The sequence below is a fragment of the Saccopteryx leptura genome, chromosome 2 (genome assembly GCF_036850995.1).
Source record: "Saccopteryx leptura isolate mSacLep1 chromosome 2, mSacLep1_pri_phased_curated, whole genome shotgun sequence".
Taxonomy (NCBI): domain Eukaryota; kingdom Metazoa; phylum Chordata; class Mammalia; order Chiroptera; family Emballonuridae; genus Saccopteryx; species Saccopteryx leptura.
This window is the reverse complement of record NC_089504.1, coordinates 167,486,443-167,504,561: the sequence shown is the minus strand read 5'-3', so window position 1 is coordinate 167,504,561 and position 18,119 is coordinate 167,486,443. Positions and strand designations below refer to the sequence as shown.

The 18,119-nt window shown below is 43.5% G+C and overlaps 1 protein-coding gene across 3 annotated transcripts; it reads left to right on the top strand.

The window, feature by feature from the left end:
• Positions 1-506: 506 nt before the first annotated feature.
• On the top strand, positions 507-16,915 carry SLC46A3 (solute carrier family 46 member 3). 3 transcript variants are annotated; one of them, XM_066369272.1, is made up of 6 exons: positions 507-665; positions 1,322-1,527; positions 7,889-8,759; positions 10,479-10,562; positions 13,527-13,683; positions 15,561-16,915. In XM_066369272.1, exons 2-6 carry the CDS (start codon positions 1,339-1,341, stop codon positions 15,643-15,645), a joined length of 1,386 nt encoding a protein of 461 aa, XP_066225369.1. In that variant the 5' UTR covers positions 507-665; positions 1,322-1,338; the 3' UTR covers positions 15,646-16,915. The 3 variants fall into 3 exon arrangements, with proteins under 3 accessions (XP_066225369.1, XP_066225372.1, XP_066225368.1); XM_066369275.1 differs by having other exon boundaries at positions 507-846; positions 1,358-1,527; XM_066369271.1 differs by having other exon boundaries at positions 507-846.
• The last annotated feature ends 1,204 nt before the right edge of the window (positions 16,916-18,119 follow it).

Below are 18,119 nucleotides of genomic sequence, written 5' to 3'. Positions count from 1 at the left end.
CTTATATTTTTAACGTTATTATTATTTTTATTAAAGATTTGCGTGTGAGCCAGATGCAGCCATCAAAAGAGCCACATCTGGCTCGCCATAGGTTCCGACCCCTGCCTTAGGCTATAAAGATCTGCCTGCTTACAGCCTGTCCCCCACACCCAAACTATAAGTGAGCAAACATATATCATATTTATAAACTTATTTGACCAACACCCTCCTTTGCGTTTCTTCTTAGGGCCGTTGCCTGGCGGGCCCAAATGCAACAGAGAGGTGCAGGGCAAACGTACTGCTTCTGCAAGGGGTGCCTCCTGTGCTTCTGCGAAAAACTACAGGGTGCCCAGATCTGCTCAGGTGCCAAAAAGAGCAAGTTTCTGCGCTGCCTAACCCAGGCCGCTGGGCTCCCAAACGGGGGCGAGCGGGGGAGAGCGATGTTGGGACGGACCAATCAAGGGGCCCGTTCGCCGCAGCGCCGGGCGGGACCGTGACTTGCTCGGCCCCTTGGCGGCTGAGGCGGCGCACTCAGCTGGGGCTGGTGCCCGCGGCCGCTGCTGTCCGCGCGCGACCCGCCGTTGTGGGGCGCCGCCGACCCCCAGGGGCCGAGGCAGGGCTGCGCGGGAAGGCGTCGCCGTGGGCACTGGGGACGCAGCAGCGCGCTTCCCTTGCCTGGCGTTCAAGTAAGGGCTGTGTCTTCCCGCAGGTGCACAGGGTCGAATTCGCGGAGCTCGCTCTGCGCGTCCCGGGGTCCCCGCCTCCGGGAGCTCGGGCTGCTCGGAAGGCGCGGCGAGCGCAGGGCATCCCCGAGAGGAGACTGCCCTGGCCCCGGGCTCCTAGTCTGGCTGGAAGACTAACCGTGGGGTGAGTCAAAAAAAATAAAAAGTCCCTTTAAGGCCCGGAGCTGCTTTCTAAAAGCTTCCTTCCTGTCCGCTGTGAACAAGCAGCCGAGGACAATAACAAACGGCGCAACGATCGCGTTTGAGGGCAGCTTCACAGTTCCGCGTATGAAAACCGGGTGGCAGTGGACCAGACGAGAACAGTAGTGTGGTAACTGAGTCACCAAAATGGGTGACAACGTATTATAGAACTGTCCTAAAGGCAGTGTGAGCCCCAGAAAGTCCTACTCTTTAAAACGGGCGTTCGGCAGCCTCGGACTAACCGAGCACCCTGTTCCAGAGTAAAAGCTACTCTCTGTCTTTGAAAGTGCTTACTGCTTTCTGTCCCCAGTTTGCTTGCTTGCACCCCCAAAATTCCTCTGTTCCGCCAGTGGAAATCTAGCCTCTCGGAGAAGACCACAACTCATTGCCTCTCTCCTTTTTCTTCTTATGGAACTCAGCTCCCTACCCAAGCAATATGAAGATTTTCCTTGTAGAACCTGCCATTTGCCTCAGTGCGTTTGCCATGACTTTGATCTCCCCATTGACAACACAATACGTGTACAAGAGAATATGGGAAGAAACAGGCAACTCCAGTATTGCACCTGCGAGCAATATTTCTGAGTGTGAGAAAAACAAAAGCAGCGCGACTTTTGCACTCCAGGAGGTAAGACATTAAAATACCCCTAAAACATTAAAAAAACAAAAAAGGGAAAGTGTAATGGCGTTTCAAATGAAGTAGGACATGGCACTCATCACGCATTTTCTCTCACAGGTCACCATGAAATTCCTAAACCCCAAACCAAGTGCCTGTCTTAAGTTTTCTCATCTCGTTTGCAGTTTTCCTGAGATGCTTCATCTGCCTCTGCCACTTAAAATCCCCGTCTGTGACAATAGCTCTTATTCCTGTCAGAAAATTTCAGAGCAGTCTCATCTCCTCTGTGGTTCTCTCCTTCCTCCATCCCCCTCCCACCCCCAGGAAAGCCCTAGAGCTGAACCAAGACCAGCGGGAATGAGTTCTGTGGACAGGGCTGGGGTGAGACATGGTGTCTCTGCCTGTCGCTTCCTCTTCCTCCAACCACCCCTTCCATGGCACACGCATGACCCACCCCTGAAGACTGTGGTGCCAGCGTCTGTCCTGGGGTGGGAGGTGGGCTAGCTCTGGTTGTTTATTTTTTGGTGATAAGTCAGCTTTGACTCCCATGGGTGGGTACACCTGGGTGGAGAGCACTCGTGTTCTGAGGACACTGAAGATATTCAGCCAGATATTACAGAAACTTTCCTTCTTCCCCCCTCCCCAATCTTTTATTTATTTAAAACGAGGTCCATCACCATCCTCCTGTCCCTTCAGGCATTTTTTCAGCAAAGTCTACCAATGTCCAAATTAGCATTCAGATTTGGCAATTTCCCCCGACAATGCCTCAAAAATAGACCACATCAGTAAACTTTGAATTCTTCCTCTTGGGAATATTTTGTAATGGCAGAAGAGTGGTGCTGCCTCCCCAGTCGAAGGACAAGAAAAGTTTACAGGAATACAAGTCACCTGCCTCCTGACTTGAACACTGTCTCTTGGGAGAAGATAATTCAGGTGCGACTGGAATGGGGCCTGAGCCCTGGAGGAAGTGGTAAAACACCCAAGAAGGAGGGTTCTAGTACTCCCCAAAGTGTTCCCCCAGATGTGAGGTGTTGCCAGGGTGAGGCCTGGCTGTTCGGCACAGCTCCTGCCGTTGATTCATTTCCTCATTTCCACGGGAGAGATTTTCTTGGAACTGATCATTTCTGGGCAGCTATGCCAACAGCAAGGTTCTAGCCTAGAGTGAGGTCATAAAAATAGAAGGACCAAGGCCTCACCTCATGGTTTGTCTCCCTTCAGGAATGTTTCTTATGAGCTGTATGTCATTCCCAGGGAGTAAGCGGGTGCAGTAGGCTCACCAGACCTGGGAGCAGTGGAGGCAAGAAGGAGAGGCCTGAAACAATGCAAGAGTTACCTGCCCTTCCCCTGTTGGAGTGAGTTGAGGCAGGCCTTGGTCCAGCCATGTCAGTGGCCTCCATGACTGTGAAGGTGGAGAGTATTGTCTCCACCTCTGCCCTCATGCTCTCACCCAGCTGCCAAGAGCCCCCTGCAGCAGTGGCCTCATTTTGAAGATTTTGCCATATTTTTAAATTAAGTGTCTATTGTTTCACTTATTGCTTTTCAGTTGGATTAATAGTCAAGAGAATATATGCCCTAGATCTCTTCACTTATAGTTGGTGCCTGTTGGGCAGATAAAATATATTATGCTCACTTTGTTAAAGATGGCACTGCCCATGTGGAGGCCGTTGCCCATGTGATATTAATGTGTGTCTCTGTGGGCTGTGGGCAGGCAGGATCCTTGTAGCCTGGGGCTTGGTTTTAGGACTAAGCCTTTCCCACCCTTTTTTGATGTGGGGTGGTACAATCCCATCATGCCCCAGATAAGTAACTTTGTATTAGAGACTTCCCTATTTTGTATATTGGATTAAAGGTTTGGATTTCTACACTATAAAATGGGGGCAGAGCAGGAGCTTGCTCTCTCTCAGTTCCTGAGATTAGCATGAGAGATGAGAGCAGAGAGAGGCCACATGGAAGAGACCAGGAGAAGCAGCCAAGATGGCGGAGTGTTGAGTGAGAGGCCAGTTAGAGCAGAGTTTGTGCAGGGAGAAGGAAGGAGATGGGGAACAGAGGTGAATAAGTATGGTGAGCTAGAAACCTTTGATTCTAGGAAACTCGGATAAGTCAGTAGCTTTGTGAGTGCTGAATGTGAGTGGGTTTTGGAGCCCAGTGTGTGTTTTTACTTGCCTGCCTGGTGCAAGCTAGGACTAAAGATAATGGCCCACCAGTTTTTGGCTCCGTTGTTTCTTTACCGACTGTCCAAATCCAATGCGAACCTGCATGGGCCAGGCGGCTGCTGTGATAGTGGCCCTGGCTACTGGCTTTACAGTGTCCTAAAGACAAAAGTGGTTTTTTCTGAGGTTGGGGAACTAGAAACCAGCCCCACCGCCCTCACAGCTGGGCCAGCCAGGGTAAGCCTCTCACCTTGTGTTCCTTGGGACAAAGGAGCAGTTTTGCTTCTCTACCACCTTTAGCACTTCCTTCTAGCACCTTTTCTGGATACTGTTCCTGATCAGCTCAGAGAATATTCTCTTCCTTTCAAACTCAAAAACAAATGTCACTGTTCCCTGAGCTCTGCTGGGTGGGTTCTGGTCACTCGCTCACTTAAAGAAGTGTGGCGGTTTGTTGACTGTTTCTGTAACCCTAAAATAAGAGATGTCCTGGCATAGTGTCAGTCCCTGATTGAATGAATGACTTTTATCCAGCTCAGATTTTTCTTGCCACTCCCCCAAAAGGTCAGTTGTGTGGAAATAAAAAAAGTACATGATATGGCACAGTGTTGAACTTCTTACTGTTATAGCATATTTCTTTATCCTTCCTACATAATAAATACATATACATGTACTGTTCATGCATTGGAATAAAAAATATGAATCTCAAGGTACAGCTGTAAGAATAAACTGAGCTGTTTCATGTATATTTAACATTTAAAATCTGTATAGATGAAAATTTTATTTTTCAACTCATTTGGAATTGAGAGCTATATAAAATATACTCGGCACATAAATATTGATTTACCCTATTTTTCAAGTCTTCCAGTTTTCTGAGCCTGTGACAATGAGGTACACCCGCACTCTTCTTTCTGGCAGTGAGATTAATCTCTAAAGGTTCTTTTAACAAAAGGGGAGCTGTAAGAAGGAAACTCTTGGCGAAGGGTAAAAAGGTAGGAAATTCTAGGCATTTGTTGACTGTTGTGGAGGAAGGAATTTTTAATCCCTTTACCACTTCCTCCTTCCCTGATTAAATAATTCATTTTGAAGTGTTCAGTTTTGGCCCTGAGGTCTATTCTCTTCATACTTTTTTTTAATTGATTGATTTTAGAGAGGGGAAGGGGGGAGAGAGAGAAAGAGAAGGAAACATCAACCTGTTGTTCCACTTATGTACGCATTCGTTGGTTGACTCTTGTATGTGCTCTGACCAGGGATTGTTCTGTCCAGTCTTGGATAGGAAATAACACTTCTTTTTAACACTGATTCTTCCTATTTACCCTTCTATGTTATATAATTGTAATTCTCCAGGGGATAGAGCACTGGATGGATGGGGTTAATGGAATTCCTTAGGATTAAGTGATCAGTCATAGCAGGCCTTGTAAGGAGGAAGCATTTGAATTAAGGAAGTGTGCTGTATGACAGTCAGGTGGAGGGAACAGCAAGTGCAGAAGCAAATGAGCATGGAATGTTTGAAGAGTGAGGAAGTGGAAGTGAAATCAGAGAAGTCATGATTTCAGGCCTGTTGGTCAAATAAGTTTGTAAATATGATATATAGGTTTGCTCACTTTGTTTGCATTGGGTGTGGGGCACAGGCTGTAAGCAGGCAGGGTTGTTATAGCCTAAGGCTTAGTTTTAAGACTAAGCTTTTCCCACACCCTTGACTGATTGCATGATGTGGGGTGGTGCACTCTCCTGAGGAATCCCATTATGCCTCAGATAAGTGACTTTGTATCAGAGACTTCCTTATTTGTATATTGGATTAAAGATTTTGATTTCTATACTATAAAGTAGGACAGACTGGGAGCTGCTCTCTCTTGGTTCCTGAGATTAGCGTTAGAGAGGAGAACAGAGAAAGACCACGTGGAGGAGAGGAGAGGCAGCCAAGATGGTGGAGTGCTGAGGGAAAAGCCAGTTTGTGTAGAGAGAAGGAGATGGGGAACAGAGGCGAATGAGGCTGGTGAGGTAGACACCTTTGATTCTAGGAAACTCGAATAAGTCAGTAGCTTTGTGAGCGCTGAATGAGTGGGTTTTGGAGCCCACTGTGTGTATTACTTGCCCACTGGGTGCGAGCTAGGATTAAAGATAATGGCCCACCAGTTCTTGGCTCCATTGTTTCATTACTGTCTGTCCAAATCCAATGTGAACCTGCACGGGCCAGGTGGGTGTGATGGTGGTCGTGGCTCCTGGCCTTACAAGGCCCCCCATGTCACCACAAGGAGTGACAGGAGCTGATGTGTGTTTGTAAAGATCATTCTGATTTCGGTGAAGATCATTCTAGCTGGCCAGATGTGAATCAGATCCATCTGACACTAGAGCTCCATCTTAATCATTATACCACAAAGTACAACCAGGGAGTGGTAATTGTCATGAGAGGAGGGTCAGAGAGAGGAGAGGTTACACCTGTTTGAGACTGCCAGGGAAATCCAATTTGGACTGTGCCCGAAGTTAGTATTTGGGGAGTGAGTGGGGGTTCAGCAAGGCTGAACCGTGTCTCAGCAGCCTTAGCCCCAGACTAAGGTGTGTCAGCTTTGTCCAGCAGCGGGGGAAGGGGGGAGACACTGGGGCCTCCAGGTGCGTGAGAGGCATGCTGTGCTCTGCACAGGGAGAAGACTGGCTCTGTGTCCTGAACTGAAAAAAGAGACCATGCAGGTGTCAGACTGCCAGGTGAAAAGTAATGAGAGTTGTCACTCCGCTGGTAACCATGGGACTTTATTTGTTTGTTGTTGTTTTTTTGTATTTTTCTGAAGCTGGAAACAGGGAGAGACAGACAGACTCCTGCATGCGCCCGACCGGGATCCACCCGGCACGCCCACCAGGGGCGATGCTCTGCCCACCAGGGGGCGATGCTCTGCCCCTCTGGGGCGTCACTCTGCCACGACCAGAGCCATTCTAGCACCTGGGGCAGAGGCCAAGGAGCCATCCCCAGTGCCCGGGCCATCCTTGCTCCAATGGAGCCTTGGCTGCGGGAGGGGAAGAGAGAGACAGAGAGGAAGGAGGGGGTGGGGGATGGAGAAGCAAATGGGCGCTTCTCCTATGTGCCCTGGCCGGGAATCGAACCCGGGTCCCCCGCATGCCAGGCCGATGCTCTACCGCTGAGCCAACCGGCCAGGGCCAACCATGGGACTTTAAAGAAGCAAAAGGACCTGAGAAACATGAGTGGGCAGAGGAGATTGTGTTGGTGGGGCACAAGGGAAGGAGAAGCCAGAGCTAAAACCAAGTTTCGAGTGTTGAATGACAGGAACATTTCCTGGCCACATGCAATTGTTTGTAATTATAATAAAAATAGAAATAGGCTCACTATTTTAAAAAAACAACATTGTTTCAGTATTTTGGTAGTTTTGTGATTCGTCATGTGTTTAGGTGTTTTCTAAATATTACATGAATAAACCTTTTTTAATGGCACTTAGTAATCCCCATTATAAAAATGGCACACACTCTTTATATACAATTTGGAAAATACAGATAAGTGACAAGCAGAAAAGGCTTTTAAATCACCCTGAATTCCTTCCATCAAATAGCTAGTATAACGGCGGTTCAGCTGCCAGTCTGTGTGTGTACGTGGCTGTTCTGGTCCTTGGGGAGCTGAGATTAGCTCACTCCTCAGCTCACCACATGCTTCCATTCTTAGTGCAAAGTGCCTGTTTGGGTTTTACCTTAATTTTTAGTAAATAAAGGACTGTATCTCACTTATCTATTTGTGGAGACACATGTGAAAAGGACACTCAAGCTCTTCCTAAGTAGAGTAGAGCCAATCATATGCCATTCACACATGACATTCGTTCTCCCTTTAGAGTGGAGAGAGAGGCGTATATTGGGATGGGGTATTGCTCTAGTATTGGAACAGCAATCTGATCTCTCAGTGCTAACTGTTCATACAAGAAAGAAAAATCATTAGATGACCAATCGCTGAGACCTTGGTGGTCTGTGGATCCTTTGTGTGAGACAGAACCATAACTACACACATTTTTATTTTTATGGGTTGAAGTCCTCACCATAGAACTGCACACTAATGGTGCCATCACATTGGATGTTTGCTTCGTGAACTGGGTGAAGAGCTGAGCTATATACACCCACACACTAGATTCCCCATCCCTCACTTCTGACAATGTGTAGTATGCACCATGCTGTTTTTATGTACATTGTTCAAACCTCTGTAAACACATTGTCTTCTTTTTATTTCTTTGCAGGAAGTTCAGAAGAAAGTGTCTCTTTTTAATCTGCAAGTGGATATAAGTGGGTTAATTCCTGGTCTAGTGTCCACGTTCATACTTCTGTCCCACAGTGATCATCATGGACGAAAATTCCCTTTAATTTTGACTTCTATCGGTGCCCTCATGACCAGCACCTGGCTCTGTTTGCTGTCCTATTTTGCCTTTCCATTCCAGCTTTTGGTTGCATCTACCTTCATTGGGGCCCTTTGTGGCAATTCTACCACATTTTTGGGTGCCTGTTTTGCCTACATAGTTGATCAATGTAAAGAAGAGAAACAAAGAACAATTCGAATAGCTATCATTGACTTCATACTTGGACTTGTTACTGGGTTAACAGGACTGTCTTCTGGCTATTTTATTAAAGAGCTAGGTTTTGTTTGGTCCTTTTTTATTATTACTGTGGCTCTTACCGTTAACTTGATTTATATTTTATTTTTTCTTGGTGATTCAATGGAGGAGTCTTTGTCTCAGAACGTTTCCATATCATGCAGTGAAAGCTTTAAAAATCTATTTTACCGAACTTACATGCTTTTTAAAAATACTTCCAGTGAGCAACGGTCTTTGCTCTGTTTGTTACTTTTCACAATGATCACTTATTTTTTCGTGATAATTGGCATTTCCCCCATTTTTATACTCTATGAATTGGATTCACCGCTCTGCTGGAATGAAGTTCTTATAGGTTATGGGTCAGCTTTAAGTAGTATCTCTTTTTTTAGTAGTTTCCTAGGAATATGGGTTTTTTCTTACTGTATGGACGATATCTACATGGCCTTTGTTGGAATGTTTACCACCATGGTGGGAATGGCTATGACTGCTTTTGCCAAAACAACATTGATGATGTTTTTAGGTGAGTTAACAAATGTAGCCTTGGAACTGTGTATTTGGGGTCTATATAAAATGAATTTAGTCTGTTGGGTAAGAAACTTTAATATAAAATTCTCTGTTTAATGCATTTTAGTACAATTAAAGGTAATTTGTTACAAGTTACTGTATTTTTCGCTCCATAAGATGCACCTGACCATATGACACACCTAGGGTTTTGAGAAAAATAAGAAAAAAAATATTCTGAACCAAATGGTGTGTTTAAATATTTAATAAGATACCGTATTTTTTGCTCCATAAGACGCATGGGCATTTTCCCCTCCACTTTTGGGGGAAAAAAAAGTGCATCTTATGGAGCGAAAAATACAGTATTTTGCCAGAAGCTGAGCACTAATTTGCTTTAAAAAATATACATAATAACCACAGTTTTCCAAATTTGCATATTTTCAGAAAGATTGTTCTGCGGACATTCTTGGGAATCACTTCTTCCATATAGCTTTCACCAAACTGAGTACTTCTTAAACTGCTAAGGCTACTTTTTGTAAAAAAAAAAAAAAAAAAAAAAAGGCAATTATATAAATCTGTATACTCTACAGATTTAGAAGAAAAATTCGTACTTATTGAATATTTTTAAGAAAATAAAGATTTGCTTGACCTGTGGTGGCGCAGTGGATAAAGCGTTGACCTGGAACACTGAGGTCACTGGTTCGAAACCCTGGGCTTGCCTGGTCAAAACACATATGGGAGTTGATGCTTCCTGCTCCTCCCCTTTCTCCCTCTCTCTCTCCCCTCTCTAAAGTGAATGAATAATAAAATCTAAAAAAAAAAATTAGCTTTTGATGAATCACTTTTTGGCAAATTGGAGTGCTTTCTTAATGACCTACCTCATAATGGTGTTTGTAGGGCTTGAGTGAAAGATGCATTCAAAAGGGCTAAGGGACCTGCAAATGAGGACCTTGGGAAAGGTCTAGGTTAGTCAGAGACAGTGTCAGCCTCCCGCTGCATTGCAGGAATCAGGTGACCAAACAGAAAGGGCTTACTTTCCATTCCTAGCACGAGGTGTTCTTGGGCAGGTTAGTGAAATGCTCTGAGCCCTCATTCTTCATCAGGTAAAGGGGTATGGTAAGTTCATCTATGTGGAAGAATGTTGAAAACTGTAAAATAATCCACAAATGTAATATATTACTATCTTATGATATTGTATTCCTAAAAATATTACTGACTATTAAGGGTCATAATATTCAATAATATATGGCCAGATGCAGTTTGTGTCCATGAACTTACTCAGCCACAATTATGAACAAGCAAGGAGATAAAAAAACCAATTTATTAATAAAAGAAACATTATAATAAAACTGTTATCACTAAAAATGCCAAGTCTGAGAAATCAAAAACAAAAAACAAACAGAAAAGTACTAATTGACAGTCTCAACTTGCTATGCAAGAAGTTCCTACAGTAATTGGCAGCTTCCCAATTGGTCAGTAATTGGTCAGACCCAATGGGCAGATCGAACCTAAGACTTCCATGAACTCTTGTTCTTAGCACTGGAATTAAAAACTTGAGAGGAAACTAACCTTAAACTGACCTGTCAATAGTCTATCTTAATTCATTAAGTAGAATTGTACAATTCACTTGATATTTAATGCAATGACTTAGGATGCTTATAGAAATAAAGTATTTAAAGGGGAAGTGTTTTCCATTTAAGATTGACCATCAGTTTTCTGATTTCCATTTCTCTCACAGTCAGGCTGCCCTTCCTTTTCACTATTGTGCCACTCTCTGTTCTGCGGTCCATGATGTCAAAAGTGGTTCGTTCTACTGAACAAGGTGAGTTCAACTTGCGTAAGGAATATAATGAATCTGCAATCTATACCATCTCAAAGCGGTGTGCGATCAATGTTTGCTTCTTCAGAGTATTCTGTAATAGCCTTTTTTCTGCACAGATTGCTTCTGAATTAAGTGGCAAGTTCTGTATTAGGAAAAGGCCTAATTCATAGGGAGCCCTGCCCAGGGCCTCGTGCTTTAGAAGGCCTGCTCTGGCCAGGCTCTGCCCCAGGAGGAGAGGAGACCTCAGGACCAGGAGGCTATGGGAGCCCACAACCCTTCTCCCCTTTTAGACTACACCCTGCGTACGTGGGTCCCAAGCTCTGGGTTCATGTCCAGTGATGCCTGCATGATCCTGTTCCTCAGAGCCTTTCTCCTGAAGGAGGACTGTGACCCCAGGTTGCTCACATTTAGGCCAAAGGGATAGCCAAGCAGTGACTCTTTATAGGAGTGACTCTCATAGTCTTCACTGGGGAAGACTGCATAATTCACTAAGTTAAAAAATATATTTCTTGTTTTTTTTCTACTCTTAAGATGTAGCTGTATATTCAGCTGTTTATAGATTATGAGATGATAAGTGGAAAACCATTTAGGAATATAAAAATTATTAAGGATGGTTTGTAGAAATGTGCTTGCTTCTTTGAATTATATAGTGATTATGATACCAAAAGCACAACAGTAAAAGAGAAAATAGATAAATTAGACTTTATTCAAACTAAAAACTTTTGTCCACCATTAAGAAAGTGAAAGGACAACCCACAGCATGGGAGAATATATTTGCAAATCGTATGTGTGATGAGGAACTTGTATTCAGAATATATAAGAATTCATAAAACTCAACAGCAAAAAAAAAAAAAGAATCTGGATGAAAAATGGGGAAGTATTTGAATAGGTATTTCTCTAAAGAAGATATACAAATAGACCCTGCCCAGATAGCTCAGTTGTTTAGAACATTGTCTTGATACACAAAGGTTGTGAGTTCGATCTCCAGCCAGGGCACATACAGCAACAGATCGATGTTTCTGTCTGTCTGACTCTCTCTCCTTTGCTCTCTCTCTAAAATTAATAACTAAAATTTTAAAAAGAAGATATACAAATGGCCAATAAGCATATGAAAAAATGATCAATATCATAAGGCATCAGAGAAATGCAAATCAAAACCACTAGATGGCTAAAATGAAAAAGACGGTGTTGGTGAGGATGTAGAGAAATTAGAACCCTTATACATAGCTGGTGGGAGAGTGAAATGACACAACCATTTTGCAAAAACACATTGGTAGCTCTTCAGATAGTTAAATCGTTATCTTCTGACTCAGCAATTCCATTTCTAGGTATGTATCCCAGAGAAATGAAAACACATGTCTACACACAATTTTGTAAATAAATGTTCACAGCAGCATTATTTATAATAGCCAATAAGTAAAAACAGTGCAATGTCCATGAGCTGATGAATGAATAAACAAAATGTAGTATATCTGTCCAATGGCAATAAAAAGAATAAAGTACTGACACATGCTACAACATGGATGAACCTTGAAATCATACTACATGAAAGAAGTTGGTCACAAAAGGTCACATATTCTCGGCCTGTCCTGTGGTGGCACAGTGGATAAAGCATCGACCTGGAAATGCTGAGGTCACCAGTTCAAAACCCTGGGCTTGCCTGGTCAAGGCACATATGGGAGTTGATGCTTCCAGCTCCTCCTCCCTTCTCTCTCTCTGTCTCTCTCTCCTCTCTCTAAAAAAAAAAAAAAAAGTCACATATTCTCATATAAGTATGATTCCGTTTATATGAAATGTTTAGAAAAGGCAAATCAACAGAGACAGAGATTAGGCTGGGGAGAAAGGGAGTTATTGCCTATGGGTACAGTTTCTGTTTGGGGGTGATGGAAGTGTTCTAAAACTAGGTGGCAGTGGCCTTACCAGGCAGTGGCGCAATAGATGGAGCATCAGACTGGGATGCAGAGGACCCAGGTTCGAAACCTTAAAGTCAATGGCTTGAGCACAAGCTTACCAGCTTGAGCACAGGGTTGCTGGCTTGAGTGTGGGATCATAGACATGATCATCGCTGGCTTGAGCCCAAGGTCGCTGGCTTGAGCAAGGGGCTCTTGCTCTGCTCTAGCCCCCTGGTCAAGGCACATATGAGAAAGCAATCAATTAACAACTAAGGAACCACAACAAAGAATTGATGCTTCTCATCTCTCCCTTCCTGTCTGTCCCTATCTGTCCCTCTCTCTGTCTCTGTCATAAAAAAATAAAATAAAATTAGGCGGTAGTGATGGATGCTCAACTCTGAACAAACTAAGAGCCACTGAACTGTACAGTTAAAAGGATGAGCTTTATGGCATGTAAATGATATCTCAAGCTGTTTGTGGGGGAAAAAAATCTACCTGCTTAAGTTAGAGCTAAAATAGACTTCTCAGGCTGCATGATTTATTTTTGTTTTTATTTTATGTCATTTATTTATAAAGTCTTTTAAAAAGCCATTTCATATTATTAAATGCAGTGACATTTAAAAATACTTAAGTTTCCATTTTGGAATTTCCTATTCTGAATTGTGGTAACTTTTAGCGTTATCCTACTGTCACTGGAATTACTGTGTGTTGTTCTAGGCCACTGTATATAAGGGACTTGAGCATCCACAGGTGTTGGTATCTGTGAGGGTCCATGGATACCAAGGGACAACTGTAGTTAAGTTTTCAACTTTAGGAGAGATGTCAGCACCCCTAGCCCCCCTCCCCACATTCAAGGTCAACTGTATTGTGTTTTCAGCATCTCTCACATCAAGTCCAAGAACTTGACCTCAGTTTTCTGCCATTTCAGGGGTTTTGAGGGAATGGGTTTCACTCACCAAGTGGTGTCCCCACGTTTGTGCTTTTCAATGAACAGCCTTTTCAATTCATTTTTGTTTGTTGTTGTGTAACTTGCCTTTTCTTCCCTCACCTCCCGTACCCTGACCCCAAACAGGGACCCTGTTCGCTTGCATTGCTTTCTTAGAGACACTTGGTGGAGTCACTGCAGTTTCTACTTTTAATGGAATTTATTCAGCAACTGTTGCGTGGGTCCCAGGCTTCACCTTTCTGCTGTCTGCTGGTCTATTACTAATTCCGGTCATGAGTCTGTGGTATGTACTTATTTTTAATCATTTATCAAAAGATAGCTAGCCGAATTAAATGAATTTCCTCACCTCTCCAGTAAAATTGCATAGGCTTGTTGAAGTTTGGCCTCAGAAGGTACTTTTCTCAAGAAATTTAGGCATGAAGACATCTGTCAATAATTTTAGGGACGTAGGAAAAAAGAGGCAATGACATGGCTGACCTGAATTAGAGTAAAGAAAGGGTGGGTCAGGTAGAGACTCTGAGAAGTTGCCCCCTGTCTCTTTAAATATGAGCAATTGATTTAATTAGCATATACGAATAGATAAAAATATATGTATACATATAGATTCAAGCTATGATTTCCTAGAGTGTACTATCCCCCAATGGTCAGAGTCTACTACAAGAAGATGTACTTAAATCTGCATTTTCAGGTGAGTGACAAGAGCAGATAGCAAGCACTGAATATTAGGAATTCTCTTTTCCAGGGAGTTGTCTTATTTAGTGACTCTCTTTTTAATTATCAATATCCAAATAAACACAAAGTACAAAATGCTTTTGATGAATAGATAGATCAGAGGCATAAAAATAAGAGAAATATTTCTCCTTCTGCCTTTCAGTTACAAAAAGTGTAAGCTAATTGAGGACATGGGTGCTAAAATACCCAAGCAGGTACAATTGGACACATTCTTTGGGGCCAAAACCTTGAGCTAAGAGCCCGTGCACCTGCCTCTGCTGGGCTTGGCCCATCCCGCGCGCAGGGATAGCCATGAAACCTCAGCAGAAGGTGGGGCAGTCTGCAGGCATCACTGCCTTCCCCTCAGCGCTGTGGAAGTGGCTGTGGGAAGAGAACAGTCCTCTGTGCACAGGCTGTCGGCATTCTCCCAGGACTGTGAACTCCTTAGAGGGCTGGCCCATGCCTCATTCATAGTGGTCCTCAGCACATGTTGTCTCAGTTGAATTCTGATACCTCAGTCTGTGTAAGACACAGTGCAGTAGTAGTAACAGTTCCTCTGTATTTTTGATGAAAAGTGATTTTTTACTCAGCATCTTCTTAAAAAGGAGACTATTCACCTATTGAATTGGCAAAATTAAAAGAACCTGCTCTGCTAGTGAGCACATGATGAGACAGTCAATCTTATAATTGCTGGTAGTAATGTTTATTCAGCATTCTCATTTTTGGAAAACAATTCATAAACATTTATCAAAAGCTTTTTCAAAAGTTCATAGTGTTTTACCCAGTGATTCCTTTTAGAAACTTATCCTAAGGAAATGATCAATAATTTCAAGATTTATATAAAAAAAGTTCATTATGGCCATTGTTTGTAATGACCAAAATGACCAATAGTGGTTACAGATGGTGTTTCCATATCATGAAAAATGACTTTAGTAAGAATTGCCTATGTGGGGAATAGAATAATGGGTACTTTTAATTTCAGCCTTCATATATTGTACTTCTAAATATTCCATTATAAACATATATTACTTTTATAACTGGAAAAATTGTGTAGCTGGATAAAAGGCTGTTCAATATTTTTAAAATTAAAATTACATGCTATTTTAATGACTTCCAGATGGCTTCTTGTCAAGCTTCAGTTATAGCACTTGAATCTGAACTTCAGCCACAGCTTTATTCTTAACTATTTTTTTTTTTGTGACTACACAGAGTAGACAGTGGGCCTAGTGGACATTTTAGGGATCTGGAAGAGAAAGAACTCATGTAGTTTTAAAATTCTTTTCAGAATGATGTGAATAATGAGCCTGTTGGATTCAGAATACCAGCATGTTCCTTCCATGCATAATGTGCATAATTTATCAGAACCTATGACCAGGAAAGTGGAATGCAGACTGTTCATGTATGTGTTGTCTTGGTAACAATTTTAAAATATCCTGTTTGCTTGTGCAGTGTGGTCAAGTGCAGCAGCTGGGACAGGAGAAGCCATGTGCTTCTCATCCAGGAAGACTCCAGTGAGGACACTTCAGACCCATGAGGAAATGTGGATGTAAAGCAATGCACAAACCATGCACTCTGACCCGAGACTTAACCAGTGTTCCGGAGCAGTCGAGGTTCCAGGGCCTTTTTCCTGGACAGAGCTCCGGCTCAGCGCCTGCAGGACCGTGCACTCGAGCACTTTACAAATGGCATGTGACGTGTTCCAGCACAGTTTCCCCTCACGGACTTAGTTTCAGGAGGGATTGAGACACCTGATACGATCAAATACAATAACCTCCCTAGCATACTCCAATCTCTCACACTGAGACCAAGGAGAATGCTTTACCTCAGTTTCTTCATCTGTAAAATTGGTTTCTGACCTTTCTCCAGAATTTTGAAGGTCAACTGTCAAAAATAAGGATGACTCATTCACCGATAGGAAAATAATAATAGAAGTTTCAAATATTTATAATGTTACCTCTACTGAGGTAATGCTTCCTTTTATACAGCCTGTCAAGGTGCTATTGATAGTAAAAGCTTTTAATAAATGCAAAATCCTTAAAATAGAAACACTTTAAGAATATATATTTTTGCATTTCCTAAAATGTTTTCTCAGTGACAGGCATGGTAATATTTCCATATGTAACCAAGGGGTACTTGAGAAAAAACCAGATCGAAGGCACCATGTTCTTTCATCTTTTACCCACTTCCATTTGCCCTTCCTCCCTGGCGACATTGGAACTTCTGTCTCAGGCAGATGTTGCTTCCTTTGTGGAGCCTTGACATTTCTCTCTGCTCCTCTCGTCCCTCATCCCTGCAGAGCCCCATGGCTCCCGGTGTCCCTTCACACTTCCTGTGGCTTTGTCGCATCTGTCTCCCCAACTGGACAAGGACAAGGAGCACCTTAAGGAGAGGGACGATCTGATTCTTCTTTATAGCCTCAATAAATGTGTTGAACCAAATAAAAACTGTTATTTTTACTTGTAAAAAGAATTTAAAGCTATATATTTAGTGCATCAGGAGCATAACCACTGACTGTACTTGTTAAGCTGGCCTTGCAAATAAACTGAAAACTATGGTAGCTCATATGCTTTTTAAATGGGTTGATCAGATTTTCACATGTCCTTCAGTATCTCCCATTTTCTAAGTTACCATGTGTAATAATGCAAATGCTGTGAGGCACAAAGCTGGTTGTCTTGTTTGTAGCATTGCAATGGCCTTTTCCTGTAGGGAAATCATTGACTGCTTACTGTCAAACAGCACTCATCCTGTAAAATGCTGAGAGTTCTTACTCCAAGACCATTTCAGGTTTGGGAGCCTATGTAAGAACTGAGTGATGCTCACGTTTTTGTTTGTTTGTTTCCCTTCCTGTGCAGCACTCTTCCCAAACCAAAAGAACAAGTACTTTCCTGTTTACAGTGTTTTCTGTATCGACTAATTTTATCCTCGTAACAACCCTACTGTAACATCAAGCTTCATTTCCCTCACTTTACAGATAAGTAGGGTGAGTCCGAGAAAGACAGGACCTGACCACTAAGCAGCAGCACCGCACAGAGGTAGACTGGCTCTGCTGAGGCTCCTCATAGCTAGGTGGATACCTGACAGATTATACCTCCAATATCAAGAATTATGTCAGGTAAAGTATGGGGTGTCCCCCCCTGTAATGCCGGTGGCCGAGGACAGGCAGGTCCACGTTGGATTTGGGCACACAGAAGAACTGCGGAATTGGAAAGGGTTGGGCCATTCCGTTTAATAAGGTCTCACAATGGTGGACAAGCACACAGGCAGGGGAAACTGCCTCTTAGGCAAACAGCACAACGGCCCCTCACAGTGGCGGGCAGGCAATCCGTGCATCCGCAGTCCCCAGTCTCTCTTGAGTGCAAGCACCCATAGCCTTATATAGGCCATGCACACATGCCTCTGCCAGGTGCTTAAGCACTAATCAAGCAAACTGCTTGCAGCTGGTACACCAGAGAGCAAGCCTAACACAGCTGCCCCACATTCCACCGCCTTAGGGTTGCTTGCTTCACAATCTACATGACAGGAAACAGACACTACAGCAACAGCAAAAGTTACAGAGTACTTACAAAGGTGCCCTTCACAATGTCTCCCTGAGCACTTTGCCCAGAGTATCTCCTGGAGGCCCACCTCTAACTCCCTGCCCCATGGTAGGTGGGAGGGCCTGTATAGTCCAGGGCTGCGTCCATGGAAACCATAAAGTGTCCTTGATGCACTTCTGCACCTGGATGAGAACCACTGCAGGAGGGCCTCCACAGGTGCCCCCCCATTGGGGTCTCTCATAGTTCTCTCTGAGTGATGTGTCCATCCATCAAGGGAACCGGTGCCCTCCTCTGGTTGCAGTCCAAGAGTCAGTCCACAATAGACACTCCAGCTGTCTGTGCAAATCACCAAGGTAAAGGTCCATTACAGGCAACTAGCCACACAGCTCTTTATGAACAGACCTCAGCACCTTTCCACAGTGTGCTGTCCATTGCCACAGCCCCATCTAAACCCCTTAACAAGCTCACAGGG